Source organism: Microcaecilia unicolor, chromosome 3 (assembly GCF_901765095.1).
Source record: "Microcaecilia unicolor chromosome 3, aMicUni1.1, whole genome shotgun sequence".
Lineage (NCBI taxonomy): Eukaryota > Metazoa > Chordata > Amphibia > Gymnophiona > Siphonopidae > Microcaecilia > Microcaecilia unicolor.
In genome coordinates this window covers 433459305-433485910 of record NC_044033.1, presented here as the reverse complement: position 1 = coordinate 433485910, position 26606 = coordinate 433459305, and the positions used below count along the sequence as shown (strand labels likewise).

Here is a 26606-nt window from a genome sequence, read left to right as displayed (position 1 = left end):
TCCTTCCCCCAAAAAATCTTCTACCTGTAGAGGTAGATGCTGAAGGCTGCTGGCGGGAGAACTTGTCGAATGCGGTATCCCGCTGGTGGAGATGCTCTACCACATGCTCGACCTTCTCTCCAAAAATATTGTCCGCACGGCAAGGCGAGTCCGCAATCCGCTGCTGGAGTCTATTCTCCAGGTCGGAGGCACGCAGCCATGAGAGCCTGCGCATCACCACACCTTGAGCAGCGGCCCTGGACGCAACATCAAAGGTGTCATACACCCCTCTGGCCAGGAATTTTCTGCACGCCTTCAGCTGCCTGACCACCTCCTGAAAAGGCTTGGCTTGCTCAGGGGGGAGAGCATCAACCAAGCCCGCCAACTGCCGCACATTGTTCCGCATGTGTATGCTCGTGTAGAGCTGGTAAGACTGGATTTTGGCCACGACCATAGAGGAATGGTAGGCCTTCCTCCCAAAGGAGTCTAAGGTTCTAGAGTCTTTGCCCGGGGGCGCCGAAGCATGCTCCCTAGAACTCTTAGCCTTCTTTAGGGCCAGATCCACAACTCCAGAGTCGTGAGGCAACTGAGTGCGCATCAGCTCTGGGTCCCCATGGATCCGGTACTGGGACTCGATCTTCTTGGGGATGTGGGGGTTACTTAGTGGCTTGGTCCAGTTCGCAAGCAATGTCTTTTTCAGGACATGGTGCAAGGGAACAGTGGACGCTTCCTTAGGTGGAGAAGGATAGTCCAGGAGCTCAAACATTTCAGCCCTGGGCTCGTCCTCCACAACCACCGGGAAGGGGATGGCCGTAGACATCTCCCGGACAAAGGAAGCAAAAGACAGACTCTCGGGAGGAGAAAGCTGTCTCTCAGGAGAGGGAGTGGGATCGGAAGGAAGACCCTCAGACTCCTCGTCAGAGAAATATCTGGGGTCTTCTTCCTCTTCCCACGAGGCCTCACCCTCGGTGTCAGACACAAGTTCACGGACCTGTGTCTGCAACCTCGCCCGGCTCGACTCCGTGGAGCCACGTCCACGATGGGGGCGTCGAGAGGTAGACTCCCTCGCCCGCATCGGCGAAGCTCCCTCCGCCGACGTAGTCGGGGAGCCCTCCTGGGAGGTGGCCGCAGTCGGCACCGCACACGGTACCGACGTCGGGGACCTCACCCCGGGCGATGGGCCAGCCGGCGCCACGCTCGACGGTACCGGAGGCGCAAGCACCGCCGATACCGGAGGGGTAGGGCGCAACAGCTCTCCCAGAATCTCTGGGAGAACGGCCCGGAGGCTCTCGTTCAGAGCGGCTGCAGAGAAAGGCATGGAGGTCGATGCAGGCGTCGACGTCAGAACCTGTTCCGGGCGTGGAGGCTGTTCCGGGCTGTCCAGAGCGGAGCGCATCGACACCTCCTGAACAGAGGATGAGCGGTCCTCTCGGTGCCGATGCCTACTGGGTGCCGAATCCCTCGGCGACCCAGAGCTCTCGGTGCCGACGCGGGGAGGAGACCGGTGTCGATGCTTCTTCGACTTCTTCCGAAGCATGTCACCGGAGCTCCCCGGCACCGACGAGGAGGACGTAGAATCCAGCCGTCGCTTCCTCGGGGCCGAGGTCGAAGGAGGTCGATCTCGGGGGGGCTGTACCGCAGGAGCCCTCAGGGTAGGGGGAGACCCACCCGAAGGCTCACCGCCACCAGCAGGGGAATGGACAGCCCTCACCTGCACTCCTGATGATGCACCACCGTCCGACGACATCAGCAGATGAGGTCCCGGTACCACCGACGCCGATGCAGCTATCCGATGTCTCGGCGCCGATACCTCGATGCACTCGATGCACTGGCGGCCGAGGATGAAAGTCTGGACGCTGACGACGTCGATGCACTCGATGACCCCGGTGCCGATGCCGACGAAGAGCCCGAGAACAAAACGTTCCACTGGGCCAATCTCGCTACCTGAGTCCGCCTTTGTAACAGGGAACACAGGCTACAGTTCTGAGGACGGTGCTCGGCCCCCAGACACTGAAGACACAAAGAGTGCCTATCAGTGAGCGAGATTACCCGGGCGCACTTCTTGAAGCCGCTGGAAGGCTTCGATGTCATGGGCGGAAAAATCACGCCGGCGAAATCAAAATCCGAAATGACGAATTTGAGCACCAAAAACTTTGAGGGAGAAAAATCTCGACCGAGGCTGAAAAGAGGCCTACCCCGACGACGAAAGAAAACTTACCGGGGCAAAGACTGGAAGTACGGGAAGGGGCAAACGAAACCCAAGGGGGTTTGCGGAGCACTTTCCGAACGAATGGAAAACTTTTCCGAAGAAAAAACACGTCGATTTGACAACGGACGCGCGAGGTCGACTCTCCGGGACTCGACACGGCAAAAAACACAGCTGTACCGAGTGCGGACGAAAGAAGACTGGCCGGCTCGAGCCGGTTTCGGGCGGGAGGACGGCCGCGCATGCGCGGTGCGCGAGGACTAGCAAAGGACTTTGCTGGTGAGGATTCCGATTGGAGGGGCTGCCGTGGACGTCACCCATCAGTGAGAACAAGCAGCCTGCTTGTCCTCGGAGAAACTCATTTTACACAGTATGTGATACTTTATATGTATACCTAAGTTTGATTTGTCCTTGCCATCAAAGCATCACTGTTTTGTTTTGATTCTATTCTTTTTCCATGCAGGAACCTTCTGCGCTTATCTCACATGTTTTTGAATTCCGTTACCATTTTTGGCTCCACCACCTCCCACAGGAGGGCATTCCAGCTTCCACCTTCTCTGTGACAAACTCTTCCTGATGTTTCTTACAACAACTCCCCTACAACCTCAATTCATGTCCTCTAGTTCTACCACTTCACCGTCTCTGAAAAAGATTTGTAATTATATTAATACCTTTCAAATATTTACAGGTCGGTATCATATTCACCCCATCCATCTCTTCCTCTAGGGCATAAGTATTCAGGCCATCAAGTCTCTATACATTTTGTTTTTCTCTGAAGCCATTCAAGTTTTATATCTTTATTAAGATATGGCCTCCAAAACAGAACACAATATTCCAAGTGGGGCTTCACCAATGACTTGCACAGGGGCATTAACACCTCCTTTCTTCTGTTGATTACACCTCTCTATGCAGCCTAGCTGTGGCCACCACAGTCTCACATTATTTCACCACCTTGAGATCCTCAAACACTATTACTGTGCTTGTTGGTCCCTCACATTCTCTCTCACACATCTCCTTTGGATTTCTGCATCCCTCTGCACTACTTATGAATCTAGACTATAAGGTCCTGATTAAAGTCCTAATGGAGACACTCTAAAATGCTGAGGTCCCTAATTCAGGGTGTGGGAATCAGGTTTTATGAAAGGCAGATTTTTACTGGGGATAATCTGAGATTTTTTCATAATGTTAAAATTTGTAGCTAAAAGACAGCTTCTGCTCCAGTGGTAGGGCTAGCCCTCGATGCGGAACAAGCTTTCAAACACGTTGAGTAATCTTACTTATTTTAGGTGCTGTGATGGTTTGAATTCAGTGAATCCTTTATCCATTAAATCAGTGCCTTAGATTAGTCGGGAGGAGAGGGACAGGTACACAAAGGGGCAATGCTGCACAGAGATGGTATATGGACACAAAAGTACAATGCCAGACACAGGAGGGGGCATATGGACACCAGGTAGGAGATGCTAGACATGGGGGAGAATAATAACACAGCAGGGATAGGCTGCACATGGGAGGGGGACGGGAACATAGAAGGGTAATAATAGAAGATGAAAGATGCTGGACAAAGAAATATAGGTGACAGACATGGATGGTGGACATAGAGAGAAAAGAAATGTCAAATGGACAGGAGACCCTGGCAAGTGTGTTAAAAGACGGAAGCAGATATCAGAGCTTGGGACCAACATGATTTGAATAATAAAATGGCAACAAAAGGTAGAAAAAATAATTTTAATTTTCTATTTTGTGATTAGAACATGTCAGATTTGAAATATACATCCTGCCAGAGCTGGTGTTAAACATGGCTAGGGCAGAAAAGTGGGAGAGGACCCCAAAGCTTACTACCAGACTGCACCTTTGTGAACTTCCAGCAGGCCTGGGGCCCTCTCTGTCCAGGGGGCCAATGGCAGTTGCCCTAGTTGCATTCCTTAACACCATCCCCGGCATGTGTCATCTTTATATTTTGCACAGTATAAAAGGAAATGCATTTCTTTCTATTTCTCTGATGACGTACACTACGCACAAGGTCTGGCTTCTTGGAGTTTTGGTTTAATTTAAGTTTACAGCTTGTGGTCACTTATTCTGTATTTGGCATTTGTGTTCTGTTTGTGTGATCGAGGTATTCTTTCAGCATTAATTTTTTTATGCAACATTTTGTAGTAATTTAGCTTGTTTGGTTTTCCTGATAGGTGAATTGATATTTTACAGCCCCACTGTAATATTTTAGGCCCTAAAATATCATAGGTGGGATACTTGTTTTGGAAGTTAATGCTGGCATGGTAGATTTGCTTTAGGGTCCGAGTGACTTTTGTTCTATACATTTTTATATTACTTTACAACTAGTAAAAAAGGCCCGTTTCTGACACAAATGAAACGGGCTCTAGCAAGGTTTTCCTTGGAGTGTGTATGTTTGGGTGACTGTGTGTGAGATTGACTGTGTGTGAGAGAGTGAATGTGTGTGGGTTGGTTTTTTTTGTGTTTGTTTCTTGTGTGGAAGGTTGGTTTTTCCTTTTGTGTGTGTGTGGGTGTAGCTCCTGTAAGCACTTGTGAACCTGCCTGCCAAGTCGTTAATATGCCTGTATTCTGGTGAGCTGTGTTTGTAAATTTGAACTGCATGTGTATTTGTCAGCATTCCTTGTTCTGTGAAAGGCTGCGTTTTGATGTGTTTTTTGGGGGTGGGGAGGATGTTCCTTTAAGCACTTGGGTACCTGCCTGTGCAGTCGTTAATGTGTGTTGTGGATAGCTGTGTTTGCTTGTGGTTGGGGGGAGTGTGTCTTTTGAAGCTCCTGTAAGCACTTGGGAACCTCCCTGTTTGCTGTTTTTATCTCCGTTTGTATTTGTCTGGTTTTCTGGTTGTGTGGAAGTGTGCGTTTAGATTTTGTGTGGGTTGGGGGGGGGGGGGGCGAGGGGGTGCAGACGTCGAGTCAGTGGTTAGTTTTGTGTGGGTGGTCGTTTCTTAGGGTGGTTGCACATACCGGGAGCAGAAGCATGAGCATCCAAATAGTTTTGTCCTTCCAGCGACGTTCCTCGTTTCTCTGTGCTGCACAGAAAGTGACTCGTTGTGCTGCTGAGTCTCCTTGGAAGGAAAAAAAAAGTCAGTGTTCTTGGTTTTCAGTGTATGGGAATGACGGCTTTGTTGGGGAGTGGAAACAGAGATAAACCAATGGGCTTCCTTGCTCGTGTGTAGTAATCGTCGTGCACCATGGCCGGAGTCGGAGAGGGAGGGCGATGGAACGGTGAGGGAGTGGCTGCGGGAGGGTGGTTGATGGGGACTGTGGGCGGGGGGACGAGTTCCTGCGCTGATTGTTTGCTTTTGAGTGTATGGGAATGACGGCTGCATTGGGGAGTGGAAACAGAGATTACCCAATGACAATCCGATTTGTTGAGTGTCATTGCTCCACCCTCACAACGTCATCACGTTGTGACGCGGGGGCGGGGCAGACACTCATGCGATCTTGCAACTACAAATTTAGAACGTTGGAGGTGCCTTTTATATATAGAGATATGCATGTTACTGAGATTACACTAGATACAAAATTTCTTTATATGATGAGTTTTATGGGGAAATGTCCTAGTTCTGCTCTACATCCATTGTTGGGAGAGGGCCAAGAGGTTCTGTGGATAGCTTCAACAACATATGGAGGAAGCATATGTGTGTTGGGGGAACATGGCTCAATGGATGCTGAAGAGTGCAGTCTCTTGTTCTTCCCTTAGCTCTCAATGTGGCCTGCAGCCACTGAAGCCTGCATTACTACCCTTATTAAAGTTATTGGGAGTAGAGCACTGCCTCTGCCCAAAGGCATTTTATAAGCTAATAGATGCCAATTTAACTTCCTTTCTCTGGTGAGGTCAGCTGCCTCACATAGCACTCTGCAAGTTGCAAGCTTCCAAATTGCTTGGTAGAATTAATCTTCCAGATTGTCACAAGTATCACTTAGCTTTGCTGGCGAGATATGGGGCCTTTTGGCTGCAATTTCATTTGATACAGGACACAGAGCCCAAGTGGCTCTTGGTAGAATGCATGTTAATGCATCTTTTCCCTCTCTCTAGATTAGGCACTATAAAATTCCAACACTTGTACCTCACTCACTTAGAAAGCTGCCAAAATGCCCCTAGCGGTAGTTGACAAAGCAGCCAGTTTCTTTATGGTCAGAGGTTCATACTTCACTATGGAATAATACTAAACTGAAGATGGAGAATAAAGTAATTTTATGGAAGACCTGGCAGGATGCACAGATTTGATCTGTGGGGCAGTTAATTGCGAATGGATGTTTCTAGACTTTTCATGAGACAAAACTCAAGTTTGTTAGGGCCCCTTTTACAAAGGTGTGCTAAAAATTAGTAAGCGCTAAACGCTAAGATGCCCATTATATTCCTATAGGGCGTTTAGCACATATGATTTTTTAATGCACGCTAAAAATGCTAGTACACCTTTGTAAAAGACCCCCTTAGTTTGGAGGCCTGTAGTTATTAATGGAATCAATTAACACACTGCACATACAAGAGCCTGATAGTAATTGCTAACCTGTGTGACCAGACTGGAATAAGAGATGGGTGTGATCTAATTTTATTAGTGAAGGGAAGGCTATATTAACCTTCTATTGAATACTGGGAAATAAAGAATACCGATCTTACCATGAGGTTTGATTCATGTACAGCAGCAGGAATTCAATACAATCTCTTCAGAATTGGAGTGGTCTTACTTTTGGAGTTCTGTCAATAGACCATCCTCTGGAGGGAGTGGTTTAACCAAGTTGGTGAAGTAATAGTGAAATACCACTTGGTTGTTTTATGCCCCTGAAGTAGCCCTTATGGGCGAAACACGACCAGTGTTGAGTGCTTATCTATCATCGGGTGTAGCTAATAAAGTACATGAAGACGAGATGTCCTGTTTTGATCTGCTATTTATTATTTTGCCATCTTGGATCTAGCAGATTGTCTGCCGTGCTGCTTCCTTGGAATATTTGAGAGTATGAATTAGAGCAAGTATTGTTTTGGAGAATGAACTAAACTTTTTAATGGGTGTGATAGCTTTTTGTGAACTTCAAGAGTGGATACCTTTTCACTGGGTATATATTTTGAAGACCACTATTGAGGTTTTAAAGAGGAACAGGAGCATGAACTGTTTCAAAAAGGGAGTGATTTTTGTGAACTTTTACTCATTGGAAGCTTCAAGATGCTCTTTGAAGGAATGAAGATCTACTGAAGATAAGTATATATTGATATATAAAGTTTTTATGATACAAATTACTGAAAACATTCTGCGGGATATGTTGGGCAATGATGAATTGAATTTTCAGTGACAGCTAGTTGGAAACTTGTGGTTTCAGTGTCATTTGGTTAGTTAAGAGCTCAATATTTTGTTTATTTTTCCTTATAAAAAAATGTCTACATGAAATGTTGAATAGATGTACTTAATGTTTGTTTTGGAGGATTAATTAATTTTCTCACATTATATTTGATCAAATTATGCCCTTTGCAAGATTAGTATTTGTTTAGCACATTGGGGATTTCCTAAGTTTATATTTTATCATGCATAACAACTTAGGAACTTGGAGTGGAGGTTAGCGCAGTGGGCTGAGAACCGGTGGAACTGGGTTCAATTCCCACTGCAGTTCTTTATCATCTCAAGCAAGTCAGTTAACCCTCAACTGCCCTCCACCTTCTGAAACATATTGTGAGCCCTGAAAAACTCAAATATTTCTATCAGGATTTAACAACCTTGATCAGATAGTTTTGAAGTTAATTTTATTAAAAAGCTACCCACTGTCTGTATTTTCTACATATATTTCCTAACGAATAAAGCCAAACAAAGCTATGTTGCAATATACAATTTTTTATTTTTAACTTTGCTTTATTTAGCACAGAAAATAGAACCATTCTACTGAAAATTTTTTAAATTACGATTTTTTTTTTACAGTTTGTACAGTAAGAAATAAAATAAAAACAAGCCTCATCGTCTGGAAAATATTCGTCCCTTAGGTTTACTCTTGAGATGACCCGCTGAACGTCTAAGTTTCTTCCGCTCTTCTTGATGCTGCCTCTGGGCTTCCTGTCGTTTTTTTAGCTGTTCGGACTTAGAGGGAAAATAATAGAAAATTAATCACAATGTCAGACATCTTCTCATTTTAAAAGATACACGTGGAGGGGCATTTTTGAAAGGGCATTCAAGTCTGAATTGGGACGTCTTGCTCATAACATTAAAAAAAAAGTCCATTTCACAGTCATTTTCAAACAGGAAATATGTCAGTTTCCTGTCGAAAATATATGAGAACATCTAAAATGAATAGCCATTTTACAAACAAACATCCAAATTATGAATGCCAAAAATCTAACGACAAGGACATCTGTCTAGCAGCATTTTTACAGAAATGGCCACACAGACATCCTTGTAGAGCAGAGGGGCAGCCTAGTGGTGAGTACAGTGGATGGTTAACCAGGGCACCCAGATTCATATCCCCCCACAACTCTTAATTTAAATGTTGAACCCTCTAGGAGCAAGGAAATACCAACTGTACCCTTCAGGCTTGCAGGTGTCAAAATTATTTAGGTACAGTAGGTATTTGTTTCCAGAGGGCTCACAATTTGAAGTAAAAAAAAAAAAAAAAAGAGAGAGAACTGAAGTGAGAATTGAACCTAGGTCCCCTGCGCTACTAGGCTACTCCTTTGCTTTGTTCAGAATGCCCATAATACTTAATGCTGTAATAGATCTTACTAATCCTTTCTGGTTTCACTTTCAGGAGAGAGGGAGGGGAACAACCACCACTAGGAGATTAAGGAGGGGGCCATGCCTTAATCCCTCCAGTGGTCAGCTGCTCAGAGCACCTTTTTGTACCCTGGATGTGACTGAAACAGGTCTAGATAAAAACGTCCTTTCTAGACTTGGGACGTTTCTTCCTGTTTATCGCTATTGGACAACCTAATTTTGGGCCCTCCTTAGTCCCGCCCAAAGCATGCCCAGGTGCTATTTGGATGAATTGCAGTGTAGGATGTTCAAATTCCGCCGTTCCAAAATTGCAATCTGGATATTTTTGGCATTGAGACATCCATGTGCTTTGAAAATGAGCACCACAGCATCTCTAGTTGACATACTAGTGATCTGTTGATTCAACCAATTCTAGACAAAACACAGAAAGAACAGATAACATATCTATAGTAAAAAGATATATAGTCTATCCTCAGAGCAACGGACATCAGGAACAGTGAACAGTAGCCAAAAAAAATTTAAATAAAAAGAAAAGACAACTGAAAAAAAAAAAAGATTACATTAAAAAAAAAACAAAAACAGAAAAAAGGCATTAAAAACAAATGTATAGATACATATTGTACACATACAGCAGGGGCTTATTCAAAATACTTATTGAACTGCTTCCCCCCACATAGTCTGTTGCTCTGAGGGTATACTGTAAATGGCTGACCCAAAACTCTGTTCCTAGTGGCCTTATCTTAGAAACAAATTTTTTCCTGTGATACTTGTTTTTATGTGAATCAACAGGAGAAAATTTATCTAAAAGTTATAATCTCAAAGCTTTCAACATGTTGGTTATTCATAATCCACATTAGAAAGTTTCAATCAGAAAAAAAAAACTGTTTTTCGGTTTGGAATCTAGTTCTTCATTTCAGACACTGTGGTTAGAATAAGGAATTCTGTGCATGTCATTTATTTTAATGATGAGTGATTTCTTCTGTGTCTTTCCTATTGATTTTATGGTGTTCCTTTCTTTAATTGTTTATTACATTTTAATTTTATTGTAAACCCCTCTGGCCTGCTGTACAGAAAGTTTTTCTTAACCATTAAATCCTTTTGAAGAAAACAGATACATCTGTTTGATTTTCTTGGATACAAATCACATTGACAGGACAGCATTTAACATTTTTAGAAAATTTCTTGAGTTTCTCCACCTATTTGATATATAAATTAAGGAGCCCAGTACTAAATCCTGCTAGGAAAGTCCTCTCAAACAAAAAACTGTTTGTCTTGCCTTGAGAACATTGCTTTCTTTCTGTAACATTTTTCTTGCCTGCTTGCCTTGATCATGGTTGATAAGTTGTTCCCTGTACTTAGCGACCTTGATTAAGAAATAGTTCAATCAGCAAAACCTAAGGGCATGCACTTTTTTTTTTGTTAACAAAAGCATGTTTACATGTAGAACCACTCTGTGGAAAACCAAAAAGCAGTGTAAAATCAAGACGTATCTGAACTTCACAAACAGCATCACTGTACTATATATTCTCCATTAAAGAGGTGGTTAAATGGAACAAAAGTTACATGGAATATTAAGAGCACCACCTTTTAAGTTATAATTTCTATTTACTGCCATGTTAGAAAATATACCTCTAGTTTAATCTGCTTTAACTCAATACAGGAACTGATATGTATATATGGAGATCACAACTCATACACGGCCACAACAAGGCGTTCAGCCAAACTTTTTAACAGAGATAGACACGGGGGAAGCCTCTGCTTATCCTGGGATACGTGGCATGGAATCTTGCTACTATTTGGGATTCTGTCAGTTACTTGTGATCTAGACTGGCCAACAGGATACTGGGCTAGATGGACCATTGGTCTGATCCTGTATGGCTAAATGAAGCTATTCTCTGGTAATAACTAGTAAACAGCCAAAAGTGTCAAGCAAATATCATTGGTTCATTCCTCATTTAAAAAAAATTTATATGTATGTAAAATGTCCGTATTTAGTAATGAAAATCCACACAACTGAAAAATTCCCAAAATACAAAAAATTATAACTCCGTGCTGCCGAACTCAGCTATATAAATGTCCAAATATGAAGAAATTCAATCCAATTCAGTTCAACTCGGGGGACACAAATATTGTCAGGATGCAAGAATGCATAGGGCCCTGTTTACTAAGCCACGCTGTAGGTGCGCAAACTTTTTAGCACGCACTAAAAAGTCTGCGCGCCTACAGTGTGGCTTAGTAAACAGGGCCCATGGTATGTTAAGAAGTTTGAACTGAAGGTAAAGCTGGAGATCAAGTAGCATCTGCAGTACTCATGCAGGAAAAGGAGATGAGGCAGACAAGCTAGCCTTGTGGCTATTACCATTATTACTAACCATTTCCACAGTGCCATCAGGCATAAGTAGCACTGTGCGAATGCATCAGATTACAATTCTGAGGATTGATACCTATCTAGCATGTGCAATTGCTAATTGGATTTAATTAAAATTTACATGCGTATATTTTACATGTAGGTCCAAAAAGGGGTCATTGCCATGGAAGGATTGGGGGGACGGGACATTTCACAATGTATGCACGTTGTTACAGAGTAATAGGGATCCACACCTAATTTAGTAATGGGGATTTACACCAAGGTTTTACTGGTGTAAATGGTTGCACCTAAATGTAGTCACGGTTCCTGGTGCCAAGCGTTATTCTATAAACAGTGCCTAACTTTAAGTGCCATTTACAGAATTGTGCTAAGTACTTTTTTTCATCACTGATTTTTTAGGCACCATTTATAGAATTTACTCCATAATGTTCTTGTGATCATTTAATTATTACTGTAAAATCCTGATAAGGCCAAGATCACTGTAAATCAGATTTGTAATTTATTTGTATTGTGTTTTAAAGCAATCTCTAAGCAGGACTTGAATATGGCCAGACAGGGAGCAAGATACATCAGGCACATGGGCTGCAAGTCACAGCACAGAGTCTGAAAGAAGCAACAGAAGAGTTACCTGTCACATAAATGGAGGTAGGATGAAGGAGGAAATGAGGGGTAGCATGGAGATACAGAGTGAATGCTATTGTAGATGAGACACAGCAGTTTGAACTGATGCAGAGAAAGACAGGTCAGTAGCAGTCCTGCAGTGAAACAATGGTTGCAGTAGCCCAAACAAGAGACTATGTGAGAGCCAAAAGATGTTTGGTAGCATTGATTTTGATGCTAGTATAGAGAAAGAAATTATAGATTTTAGCGATGTTTTTGCACAAAGGAGAAGGGGGAGATGAAGATGACCCCAGGTTGAAAGCACAAGAAAGACAAAAAGTTTTTTTCCCCTATCTGATTAATCTTTCCTTTAGTCACAGCAGATGAATCTAGAAACTTGTGGATTATGGACATCTACCAGCAGGTGGAGACAGAGAATACCAAACTGAACTCTGCCAAAAAGGATGGAATGGTATGCTCCTTGGTCAGTCAGTATTTCTCATAACAAAGCAGAAAGAATAATAAGGCAAACAATTCTCCCTCCTCACAAAAATGAGGCATAAACCGGTCAACTGGCAGAACTATGCCCAGGCAACCACAGCAAGAAACCTAAGCAGAGAAACAAACTGAACTGAGAGTGTCGACTTCATGAAAGGGTGGGACTCTAGATTCGTCTGCTGTGACTAAGGAAAGAAAATTATCAGATAAGACAATTTTTCCTTCCTTGTCATCAGCAGCAGTCGAACCAGAGACGTGTGGGATGTAGGAAAGCAGTCCATAAGTAGGGTGGGAGCCAGACATAGCTGCAGAAAAAACTGATGCCCCAAAGGCTGCCTTAGACCTAGCCAAAACCATCAACCAGACAAGCTCTGGAAAACGTGTGTTACAAGGATCAGGTAGAGGACCTTCATAGAAGAGAATGAAGAGGAGATGCACCCAGAGGACATACGCCCAAGCAATTGGCATCCGACACCAGCGAGCAATGGCTGGCATTGGGGCCCACCAGTAGCAGGAAGAGAGACTATGTGCAGACATCCAATGGTGGCCTGAAGATACTAGAAAGGCCCACAGCAAACGCGATATAAAGCAGTAGATGGAAATGCCCAGGAGGTTTTTCCTCCTGAAGAATGGAGGAAACAATGGCTGATTAATGGAAATGGTAATGTGGATACCACCACAGGCAACAAGGCGGGACCGTGCCTGGCAAGATCCCAAAACAGTAGAATACATTTTATGGTGCTTATCCTAGAAAAAAGCAGTAGATTTTCCCCAAGGCCATGTTAATAATGGCTTATGGACTTTTCTTTTAGGAAGTTATCCAAACCTCTTTTAAACCCCACTAAGCTAACTGCTTTTACAACATTCTCTGGCAACAAATTCCAGAGTATAATTACATGTTGAGTGAAGAAATATTTTCTCCAATTTGTTTTAAAATTACTACTTTGTAGCTTCATTGCTTGCCCCCTAGTCCTAGTATTTTTGGAAAGAGTAAACAAGCGATTCCTGGCTAAATCCAGAGGTCTCTATTCCATCCTCATTCTTCTTGATCTTTCCGCTGCTTTTGACACTGTCGATCACAGCATACTCCTTGATATCCTGTCCTCACTTGGATTCCAGGGCTCTGTCCTTTCCTGGTTCTCTTCCTACCTCTCCCTCCGCACCTTTAGTGTTCACTCTGGTGGATCCTCTTCTACTTCTATCCCTCTGCCTGTCGGCGTACCTCAGGGTTCTGTTCTTGGTCCCCTCCTCTTTTCTATCTATATTTCTTCCCTTGGTTCATTAATCTCATCCCATGGCTTTTCCTACCATCTCTATGCTGACTCCCCCCAAATCTACCTTTCTACCCCTGATATCTCACCTTGCATCCAAACCAAAGTTTCAGCGTGATTGTCTGACATTGCTATCTGGATGTCTCAATGCCACCTGAAATTAAACATGACCAAAACCGAACTTCTCATTTTTCCCCCCAAACCCACCTCCCCACTCCCCCCGTTTTCTATTTCTGTTGATGGCTCTCTCATTCTCCCTGTCTCCTCGGCTCGAAACCTTGGGGTCATCTTTGACTCTTCTCTCTCCTTCTCTGCTCACATCCAGCAGACCGCCAAGACCTGTCATTTCTTTCTTTACAACATCCGTAAAATCTGCCCCTTTCTTTCCGAGCACTCTACCAAAACCCTCATCCACACCCTTGTCACCTCTCGTTTAGACTACTGCAATCTGCTTCTTACTGGCCTCCCACTTAGTCACCTCTCCCCTCTCCAATCGGTTCAAAACTCTGCTGCCCGTCTCGTCTTCCGCCAGGGTCGCTTTACTCATACTACCCCTCTCCTCAAGTCGCTTCACTGGCTCCCTATCCGTTTTCGCATCCTGTTCAAACTTCTTCTACTAACCTATAAATGTACTCACTCTGCTGCTCCCCAGTATCTCTCCACACTCGTCCTTCCCTACACCCCTTCCCGTGCAATCCGCTCCATGGATAAATCCTTCTTATCTGTTCCCTTCTCCACTACTGCCAACTCCAGACTTCGCGCCTTCTGTCTCGCTGCACCCTACGCCTGGAATAAACTTCCTGAGCCCCTACGTCTTGCCCCTTCCTTGGCCACCTTTAAATGTAGACTGAAAGCCCACCTCTTTAACATTGCTTTTGACTCGTAACCACTGTAACCACCTGCCTCCACCTACCCTCCTCCTTCCTGTACACAATAATTGATTTGATTACTTTATTTTTTTGTCTATTAGATTGTAAGCTCTTTGAGCAGGGACTGTCTTTCTTCTATGTTTGTGCAGCGCTGCGTATGCCTTGTAGCGCTATAGAAATGCTAAATAGTAGTAGTACTAGATTCACATCTACCTGTTCCACTCTTTAGAGACGGGAAAGGTTCCGCGAGATTGGAGATGAGCGGATGTGGTCCCTCTTCACAAAAGTGGAGACAGGGAAGAATTGGAAAACTACAGACCGGTAAGTCTCATGTCGGTGGTAGGAAAAATAATGGAGTCAGTGCTGAAAGAAAGGATAGTTAACTTTCTAGAAGTCGACAGGTTACAGGACCCGAGGCAACATGGCTTTACCTAAGGAAAATCCTGCCAAATGAATCTTATTGACTTTTTTGACTGGGTGACCAAAGAACTGGATGAGGGAAGTGTGCTAGATGTAATCTACTTGGACTTCCAGCAAAGCCTTTGATACGGTTCCCCACAGAAGACTCGTGAATAAGCTGAAAGGGTTGAACTTAGGACTCAAAGCGGTGAACTGGATAAGAAACTGGTTGACCGACAGGTGGCAGAGGGTGGTGGTAAATGAAATCCGCTCGGAGGAAAGGAAGGTGAGCAGTGGAGTGCCTCAGGGGTCGGTGCTGGGGCCTATTCTGTTTAATATATTTGTGGGAGATATTGCTGAAGGGTTGGAAGGAAAGGTGTGCCTTTTTGTGGATGACACGAAAATAGCCAATAGAGTGGATACCCTGGAGGGTGTAGAAACGATGAGAAGGGATCTCTGAACGTTAGAAGAATGGTCGAGGGTCTGGCAGTTAAAATTTAATCTCTATTACACTCAAGCTACATATATTATCTAGAAACTCCCAAATCAGCTTCACACTCGCTGCACTGTAATTTCAACACTCCAACTGACACTAGTGGCTTAGCTCAGCCCAACACTTCGTGGTGGAGAAAAAAGAACCTCAGTAACTCCACCCAGCCAGCCCTATAAGGCGTGGGCATGGCGCACCATCATTTGGCTCAGAAAAAAACTCCACAATTACTCAGTGTTACTGGGCATAATATGTACGTCTTACAACCGTAGAATTCTTTCACAGTGACTTATTAGTGCATGTATATTCTTAGAGCACAAAATCTAACCTTAGTATTCATTCACAGTGACATGGTAGTGCTGATGAAGTGAAGAAGCATACTCTCCAGCTACTGAAGTAATCAAAGGGTAAAAAATGAGAACAATAGGATGAGTGGGTGATGGAGGATAGGGAAGATAACACAGAAAAGACAAACTAATGAATTACATTATGAGTAAGGAACAGTGAAGAGATGATAAAAAGTGGGTCCAATGAGTTTTCAGCCTCCTGGATCCCTGAATGCAGGGTCCCTCAGGGTTCCCCGATATCACCAATATTATTCAATGTCCTGATGGCTTCATTTCGCAAGAAACTGGAAAAAATGGGTTTAAACCCATTCATATTTGCAGATGATGTCACCATCTACATACCTTTCAACAGCAGCATCACAGAGATACCGGATAAAGCCAAACTAGGACTCGACCTCATGGAAAACTGGGCCACAACTACCAAACAAACTGAACAGAGAGAAAACCAAACTCCTGGTTCTATCCAGCCAGCACAATTCCACCACTTACCAAAACGTCATAATAGATCAACAATCTTATACCATCGAAACACAAATAAAAATACCTGGAATCATTCTCAACAAACATCTGACCCTTGAAGACCAAGCTGCAATTGCTTCAAAAAGCTTCAAAACACTATGGAAACTGAGAAGAATCAGAGACTATTTCCCCAGATAGTCATTTCGTCTTATACTACAGATGCTGATATTGAACATAAGAACTGCCATACTGGGACAGACTGAAGGTCTATCAAGCCCAATATCCTGTTTTCAACAGTGGTCACTCCAGGTCACAAATACCTGGCAAGATGCCAAAACAGTACAAAGACAGAACTAGAACATCAATCGTAAAAAGAAAACCTATTCCACTGCTGAACCCACAGATCTACACCCCACCAACCCATCACTCCTGAAAACTGGATTAAAAGGGGGGAAGAGGGGAATCAAACTTCAAATGCTTGCTTAAACAGGTATGTCATCAGTGCTTTCTTATACCTCTGAAGTAATGGTTCCAGTCATAGCGATATGGGAAGTCTATTCCACAAGGTGTGACCTATAATATTAAACATGGAGTTATGAAATGCAACCAGAAAGATTTGATGGAAAGAAGGGACAGTGAGAAGGTACTGACTTGATGGACAGAGAGCAAGAGAGGCAGAATATGGAACCAGATACTTAGAAAGGAATAGTGGCAATCTTGTACATTGAACACTACAAATAAGGAGGAATTTATAGTCCAATCTGTAATCGATAGGTAGCCAGTGTTCAATCTTCAGAAGGGGGAGTACATGATCAAATTTCTTTGCTGCCTCAATTAACAGCAGTGTTCTGCACCAATTCAATATGTTTAATCTCTCCATGTAAAATCTATAAACAAGGTTTTTACAGTAATCCAAGTACATAAGAACCAAAGAAAGGACAACAACACATATTACTTTTGGTTCAAGGAGATTGCGGTGGAATGGATCTGTCGCATTCTGAAAAAGCATTTGCTTATAATGGAGGAGATATGGGGGTGAATCCAGTCAAAAATAATGCCCCAAAGTTTAACAGTCTCCCAAATAGCGATGGCAGTGCCTGCTAAAGTGATGAAATGAGGGGCAAGAATCACCTGGTCCCTACCAAATATGAGACCCTTTGTTTTATCCAAAACTTGACTACTTTAATGCAGCATACGTAGGCTGCAAAGAAAACCTACTATGATTGTTGCAGACTGTCCAAAACACAGCAGCGAGACTGATATTCAAAAAGTAAAAATATGAGCGAGCAACCCCACTACTCATGATGCTACACTGACTCCTGATCAAGGCCAGACTATTTTTCAAAACTAGTACAACTATCTTCAAAATACTGTTTGGCATGTCACCGGACTACATACTAGACATGATCAAACTATCACCAAGAAATGCAAAACCAGGAACCTGAGGTTACATACTACTTCACATGCCCAACTGCAAAAACATACTATAGAAATCCACCTAAACAGTGGGATTCAGCTATCTGGGCTCAAAATGCATCAAGAACTACCTCCAGTTCAGAAAAGACCTAAAGCCCTACCTCTTCAGGAAATTCTATGAGTAAAATATGTACTAATCATTCTGGAACAATACACAACACAATCTCTAACTGTAACGCAACTTCTCATTTATGAAAAGAACTAAGATATAACTTCGCATGAAACCCAATGAGTATTCCATATGCACTAATAGATATCTTGCCAACCACTGTAAAACAAAGCATCATATAACCTTGTAAATGTAATTGAATCAATGTAATCTCTAACAACTGTTAAATGTAAGCCACATTGAACCAAAACTCATTTTTGGATAATTGTGGAATACAAGTATGAATAATAAATAAATTAGGGCTCTTCAATCTTGGAGATGATAGCGATTTATAAAATCATGAGTGGGAATAAGTAAACAGAAAACAGTTTTTTATGATCTCAAACTGTACCAGGGAAAGTGGACACTCCACTAAATTAATAGATAGTAAAAAAGCGGTAAAAAGCACTCCATTTAAGTGCAAGTCGGATAAGCGCATGCTCTGTTTAACTGCATGCCATACTTCGGTCTTGTTTTTGGCGCAATCAATTTCTTTGGGGACAAACTTTGGTTTAGCGCACCACTGATAAGTGCAAGATTCACTTATATGCATGGTTTAAGACCGCTCCCTCTGCAGGAAAGACTCCACATAAGCGCGCGCACGAAATATGGAAGTCGATTGGCATGTGACAAAGGGGTGGTAAATTTGAAATCTCGGTTAACTGCCACAGGCAGAATAAGCGAAAGAATGTTGTTAGAGTGTACACGTCGTCGTGCAATTGTAAGACTTTAACACTGGCTGAACGAATAGAAGTTCTTAAAAAATTAGAAAACAAAGTCAAGTATCTATTGCTAAAGAATATGGTGTCAATCCCAGTCAAATTTCACATATCTTGAAGCAGAAAGACCAGCTTCTGGAAGATTGGCAAAACAATACAAATCCACACAGGAAACGAAAACGGGTGGGAAATGCTGAGGAGGTAGAATACGCTCTTCTTCGGTGGTTTTCTCAAGTCAGGAGCAGACAGTTTCCTGTCAGTGGTCCACTGCTTATGGAGAAAGCTAATCAGCTAGCTGAAAGTCTTGAACTAACTGAATTCAAAGCCACTGTTGGACTGTTGGAAAGATGGAAGGAGAGGAACAACATAAAATTCAAGGAATAGCATGGTGAAAAACAAGACTCTGATGACTTTGGTGCTGAAAATTGGGTTGTTTCAGCTCTTCCTATCATCTTGAACAAGTTTGCACCTCGTGACATTTTCAATGCTGACAAAAATGGACTCTACAGGGTGAGCGATTCCTGATGGAACACTTGCATTCAAACAAGCCGAAACTACAGGAAGTAAAACGTCAAAGGACTGACCGACAATCCTCCTTTGCTGGAATATGGATGGGAGTGAGAAGTTGGAACCACTTGTCACTGGAAAGAGCAAATAGCCTTGTTGCTTCAAGAATGTTAAGCGAGTTCCTGTGTCATACGAGGCTAGTGCAAATTCATGGATGACTGGGGAAATTTGGAAGCAGTGGCTAAAGAAGTTAGACACTAGAATGCGGGCACAAAAGCATCAGATTTTGTTGCTTTGTGATAATTGTGCTGCACGCAGTGATGATGTCAGGCTGTCTAATGTCAAGGTGGTCTTCCTGCCACCAAACACTACCTCTCTGATCCAACTTATGGATCAGGGCATAATAGTCAATTTCAAACAACATTATCGGGCTCTTGTGCTACGTCGTCTGATGAGCGTTATGGATGACCAGACTGGCAAGGATAAATGTGCTGTTGAACTGGCTCGTAATCTATCACTGTTGGATTCCCTACATATGCATAAAGAAGCCTGGAATCATGTTACACAGGCAACCATTGTGAACTGCTACAAGCAGGCAAGCTTTGTTAGGGATGTGGAGAGGGACGAAACAGATGCAGCTGTTGCAAATGCGTCAGATGAACAGGCTATTGACATCCCAGCTGGTGTTACTGAAGAGGAGTTTCATCACTACTTAGCTGTTGATTACGATCTACAAACAGCTGACGACGGCACTGACATCGAGATATGCGCCTATACGCAGGCAACGGCTGATGATGAAACAGATGATGAAATGAGCAGCGAGGCACATGCTGATGAAATTCAACAACCTTCTGTCACTTTTGCAAGAGCGCTGGAGAGTCTCAAAATCATGCGGGCCTATCTGGAGGCCACCGGATGTCAGTGCTATGACAGTTTTTACTGTCTGGCAGACGTAGTCTATGGAACTCACAGACTCAAGAGTATACAGAGGACTATGACTGATTACTTCAAGTAAGCCTGTCAGTTAATGGAGACTGTATACTGTACATAAAATAAACAGTACTGTACATATGTTTATCAGATGTCAAGATTCTTTTTTGGGTCACAATGTTTAAGTGCACGCTCCGGTTAACTGCATGTATTTCTTTGGTCCCAGACCCTTGCACTTAAGTGGATTGCACTGTATATAAATCCTATTTATGAATTCATTTATTTTAAATACAAACTGGAGGAAGTTAATTTTTTCCTCAATGAATAATGAAGCTGTGGAATTTGTTGCCAGAAGTTATGGAGACGGCATCTGACATAGCTAGGTTTAAAAGGAGTGTGGGCAAATTCCTAGATAAGAAATCCATGAACAATTATTAGCCAAGTATTAGACAAGTAGAACTCTGAACACTATCATTCATCCTTTTGAGGGAGCTACAAGAAATGGGTCTATTGCATACTTCACAATGAACTGGAGAAGCTAGTGTCAGATATGATGCTGGGCTTTATGAACTTCTGGTCTGTTCCAACATGGCATCTCTCATATTTGATGTCCATTTCCAATTTTGATAGACAACTGCTTACAGGCATTCCAGTGATTTTATATCATGTAACTAGCTTTATTTGATATGTTTTGTTTTAGGATTATCACCACTGCAGCTGTGCTTGGGAGCATGCATTCCTATTAGAAAAAACATTTGATAAATGTTACATAAAACTTCTCTTCATCCTTTTCCTGGCTTGATAAACTAACAAGGCATGAGCTTTCTAGCAATGACTTTTTAGGTCACCTCCTTGAAAAGGCTGTTATAGAGAAACTCTGGTATCTGTTCTTTCTTGCAAGCAAATTCCAGGAAAGATTAAACTAGACATTTGACATGGGAAAGGAACAAATACTGATGCTACTAGGAATGCTGCTTTCTACCAGACTTCTACAACAGAGGCCGCACACAGAAATCAGCTCAGTGCATTCAATGGTGGCTAAATTCATGTTGGTATTTGGCCTGTTGAATTAATTTTTAATGGCTATTTCAGGTGCCTTTGTCTTTTCTGTTCATTATATTACATACTACCTTCTCAATTAAACCTACCAGAGCAGGGTTCGACCAACCCAGGTGCCAGGTTACCATGGCAACACACAAAACAGATCTGGCATCTAGGTTTTGCAGCCAGAGCACATGGGAAGTAGCATCGGAAAACACACACCATCAGTGGTTGTTCAGGCTTGTAGAAAACCATTGAAGGGGCAAGCCTGTCATGTCGGCGCTGGCAAAGGGGTGGGGCCTAATAGGCCTGTGAATCAAAGCAGCGATATCAGAATTCCTAAGGAAGTACCATTAGCAGCAGCCCACGTAGACAGTTCTTAAGAATAGAAGGAGATTCTCTTGCCCTATTTGTAGGATTTACAAGTTGGATGAGACTGTTTTGATTTTTTAGGGGTAGTGGAGTGGGGGGGGGGGGGGGGGGGGGAGGAGGACAGAGAGGCTATGGCTGAGGGTGGATTATGGAGAGCAGATAGGCTACAGCTGCTGGGAACAGATGGGTGGTTTATGAGGAGAGAGACTGAAGATGCAGCTGTTGGGCTTGGTGCACCTTCCTATCCTCAGCCTCTCTCTACTACCCACCCCCTTGTTCAACAGCCATAGCCTACCATATTGCCCACCAACCCAAACCCAGCAACAACATATTTAAATAACTCCAAGAAATATATGCATGTGAAACAGTCCTGTTTCAATGGATAGCAGGTTACAGAATGAGAGGTCATGGGATGAGAGTAGAAGAGGGCAGACTCAGTATTCTAGTGAAACAGAAAGGGTGGTGGATGTATGTTAACTGCCTCCCAGAAATGGTGGTGGAGAAAAATACAGTATTAAAATTCAAGAAAGCATAGGATAAGCAAAACAGATCTGAAAGAGAGGAAGGGCAGACTGGATGGGACTTGGACTAGGGGGTTGAGAGGAAGAGGGAACTGGAGACATAAGTGTATGCAAGTACTTCAAATATCAGTCTGTGCTGAAATAATATATTTTAGTGAATATCACAAAAATGAAGTGTGCAGCAACAGCTGAAGAGAGAAAGATGCAAAGCAATTGCAGCCAACAAGTTTCTTCACTATTACACCGGAAAGAAGAGAAAATCACTGTTGGAAAGAGAATGAACTGGCTCATGCGAAAAAGACATCAGAAAATATTTTATTGGAAAGCAGAGAGAAACGTGAAGTGGAACTGGCTTTGTCTCCATTCTTTGTCCCTATAATTTCTATTTTCTCTCATCTACGATTTCTTCGTTATTTACTGTAACTTAGCTCCCTCTCCACATCAGAAATCAGCCCACTGTTACATCCTTCAAAAAATTCCTCAAAACCCATCTCTTCACAGAATCTTTTGAGTTCACCACACGATTCCTTCTCTTCCCTGTTCCTACTCCCTTCCTGTCCCCCCTTATTTTAACTTGTTAACTGCTTAAATGCCTATTTCAGGGCCCACTGGAGTACATCAAAAGTTATAAATAAAGCATACGAGGCATCAGAAAGCACAGCTGAAGTGGAACAAAATTATGGTGGTTACCCCTTCAACAAACTATCACCACATAGCGAAGGAGAGGAAATTCAAAGATGAATTGTGCAAAGAACTTGAATGGCTTAAATTTGATCAGAGGGTAGGCACAGCTAGTTACAAAGTTTGTGCCGACTTCCCTTTCTTAAGACAGTGAAAGGTTTTGCAAGCACCTTCAAAATGGAGACATTCAAAAACCAGGTTATATCAATGCAGCATCAGAAATGTATAAAAGCAAATAATGAACTACTGATTCCAGAAGCTACACCATTGAATGCATACATGAAAAACATGGATCAAAAATATTTTGACCATCTGAAAGCATTTTTTAAATGTTGCTTACTATATAACAAAGAACAAGCTGTTTTCTGACTTTGAAAATTTGTTGGATCTGACTGGTAAGCTAGATGCCAAGGCAAGAGGTAAGTATAAAAATGACAAAAGCTGTAAGGAATGTGTTCTACACATAACATAAAACCGATTCACAAGCTACAAAATCCAAAGTATGCAAGTTTGACGCTAGATAGGTTTACTGACAAAAGCAGGTGTGGAACAATTGATCTTATATGTAGGGTACATAAACTATGGAGTGAGAGAAGTATTGCTGTCAGTCATATCTCTTGACGGTGCAACTGCAAATGGATATTTGGAAGCCATTCAACAAGACCAGGAGAAACACTGCCTCTTAGAGTTATCTCAGTATTGCACATAGTGCTATGAAAAATGCAAAGTACACTGAAGATCTTGATTCAGTTTTGAAGGAGCTCTAATCAATAGGAATAAAACAAAATAAAACTTGGAAAAGAAAATAAGATGATACCTTTTTTAATGGACATAACTTAATACATTCTTTGATTAGCTTTTGAATGTTGCCCTTCTTCGCCAGATCGGAAATAAGCAAATGTTGGTAGATGACAGTATATATAAGTGAAGGAGCTGTATAAATTCTATCAGTGTACTCCAAAAAGAAACGTGAAACTAAAATACACAAGTATTTTATACTAAGCATTAGTATCTACACAATGTAAGATGGGGCTCTATTGCATTTGTAAAAGATTAGAACTATGTTGTTTGAAAGTGTACAAGCATTGCTGCAGAAAAAAAATAAATCTGCAATTGCAAAGGGTTTGCTAAGAAAGCTGCTTTCACATTTGTTCACACGTTCCAAGACAGTCAAAGAGAAAAACGGAGCAATTAAAAACCTCTCCCTTTTGTTCTAAAGGAACGGTTTGCTCAGCACAGTTGAAATACATGCCAAATATCCTACAACCTCATTTGCATCACTGAATGATGTTCCAGGGCAACATAAGGCAAGTTTATAGCAAACACATTCCTGAAAGACATATCAAGATGTATAACGAGTGCTGCAAGTTCTTGTTGGGTCAAGTTTTCCTTCTCAGTTTAGTAGAAGAACTACACGTGGTCAAGTACTTGAAAGAATGATTTGATATCTAACTCATCATAGAAGCACTGCAAAATGCACCAATGTCTGATTCTTTTGCTTGGCCAACAGGACCCAGTCTGGAAGAATATGGTGCCAGTGAAATGCCGCTTCAATATTTGCAGAAAGAACTTTCACCAAACCTGCACAACGAATGCATACAGACTATCCATAATGAGTGGTATGAATTCAAAGTCTTTGACAGGGGGAAAACCCTCAAGTGAGCTTCTGAATTTTGTACTGACTAATATGAAAGATTTCCTGTTTTAAGAAAATTGTCCATAGTGTCTGTGCTGCCTGTTTCCACTGTGTGCTATGAAAGAGGATTTAGCTTAATGAACATAAGAATACAAGCGTTTCCATACTGGGTCTATCAAGCTCAGTATCCTGTTTCCAACAGTGGCCAATCCAGGTCATAAGTACCTGGCAAGATCCCAAAACAGTAGAATAGATTTTATGCTGCTTATTCAAGCAGTGGATTTTCCCAAGTTCATCATAATAATGGCTTATGGACTTTTCTCTTAGGAAAGTATCTAAACCTTTTTTAAACCCTAACTGCTTTTACCACATTCTATGGTAACTAATTCCAGAGTTTAATTACACATTGAATGAAGAAATATTTTCTCCGGTTTGTTTTAATTTACTATTTAATAGCTTCATTGCATGCCCTCTAGTCCTAATATTTTTGAAGGAGTAAACAAGTAATTCATGTCTACCCGTTCCACTCCACTCAGTATTTTATAGACCTCGATCATATCTCCCCTCAGCCGACTCTTCTCCAAGCTGAAGAGCCCTAGCTGCTTTAGTTTCTTCTCATAGGAAAGTCATCCCATCCCCTTTATCATTTTTGTCGCTTTCTCTGTACCTTTTCTAATTCTACTATATCTTTTTTGAGATGAAGTGACCAGAATTGTGCATCGTATTTTGAGGTCCGGTAGCACCATGCAGTGATACAAAGGCATTATAACATCCTCATTTTTGTTTTCTATTGCTTTCCTAATAATTTCTAACATTCTATTTCCTTAGCCACCGCTGTATACTGAACAGAGCATTTCAGCGTATCAACGATGACACCTAGATCCTTTTCCTGGGTAATGTGGAACCTTGCATCACGTAGCTATAATTTGGGTTCCTCCTTCCCACATGCATCACTTTGCACTTGCTCACATTAAATATCATCTACCACTGGGATGGCCAGTTCCAGTCTTGTATAGTTCTCTTGCAATTTTTCACAATCCTCTTGCAACTTAACAACTTTGAATAACTGTGTCTCATCAGCAAATTTAATTACGTCAGATAACGATTTTATTTTCATTAGCAAAAGCAGTTGAGAATAGTATTAATGAAATAGCTGTTTACTTAGAAACTATGAGCAGATCCAAGATGGTCGCGTCCTGGTAAGACGCAGTGGGTCGCGCTTATCCTGATTCAACAATGCCTAAACGTAGAGGGAAGATAATGGCCAGAGCCTCCCCACTATCCTCCCCGTTACCTGGTCCGATTGATCGATTTGTGTGTCCACTCGGAGTTGACCATGCCAGCGGAACGCTGCCGGTAGGGAATGCTGGCTTTCGGGAGAATTCAGCTTTCCCCGGCTTGGAAACAACTTTAAGCCCCGCAATGCGCAGTCCACCACCTCAACCGATTAGCGCTAGCTCCTTCCTGATGGAACCGACAGGGTCGCCCCAAGTGGGAGATGAGGGCCCAGAAAAACGTCAGTGGGAGATTCTTTCACCAACAATGGAGGGAACAGAGGGCAGTTTGCCCGAGGTGACGCCATGGAGTGAGGGGAGAGTAGCTGAGGGTCATGGTGCGGCCCAAGAACAGCCTCTGCAAAGGTATGAACTTCCTAAAGAGTTTACAGCTAAACCAAAGGAAGTAACCTTAGACGCAATATTGGATCTCATGTCGACCCTAGGGCAAATGTTTATCAAACAGACTAATGCAATTATACCGAGAGTGAACTCTTTGGAACTTGTTTCTCAAAAGAGAGAGGAAGAAGTTAAGACTTTGGAAGTTAAATTAGATAAAATGGAACAAAGAGTTATGAAATTAGAAACTTTACAATTAACTATGGTAACAGACTTAACAAATCTCAGGCAAAGAATGGAACTCTTTGACAATTATACTAAAAATCATAACCTGAGATTTGTCAACTTTCCCCGGGTGCCAAACATTGCTCCTCTTGAGATGTTAAAACGATATCTGCATGATATTTTGAATATACCAGATCAGAACTTGCCACCATTTACCTATGCATATTACATCCCAGGGAACGACAAGAAATCAATTAATGACCAACCTATAGATGTTTCTCTTCTTTTGGAAGCTTCTGACTCTGAAAATGCAACTGCCGCCACCTTAGTGGCGACGGTTGCACTATTACCGGACAAGGATTGGATATTCCGTTTGTTTTTTCGTAATAAGAATAAACCTTTTCTAGGGTTTAAAATATTGCTTTTTCTTTAAGGAGACTAGACGAAGGAGGAAACAATTCTTGCTCCTTAAGCCTGAAGTTTTGCACTTGGGGGGTACCTTTTTTTTTAAGATACCCCTGCAAGTGCATAGTCAGGCTTGAGGGGAAAAA

At 42.5% G+C, this 26606-nt stretch overlaps 1 protein-coding gene across 1 annotated transcript in view; it reads right to left on the bottom strand.

Annotated features, from left to right (window-relative positions):
* Window positions 1-7967: 7967 nt before the first annotated feature.
* The window catches only part of NOL10 (nucleolar protein 10), a 189614-nt gene continuing 170975 nt past the window's right edge, over window positions 7968-26606 (bottom strand). The window contains 1 exon segment of the mRNA XM_030198866.1: window positions 7968-8255. Coding sequence (XP_030054726.1) covers window positions 8133-8255 — 123 coding nt within the window. The 3' untranslated portion in view covers window positions 7968-8132.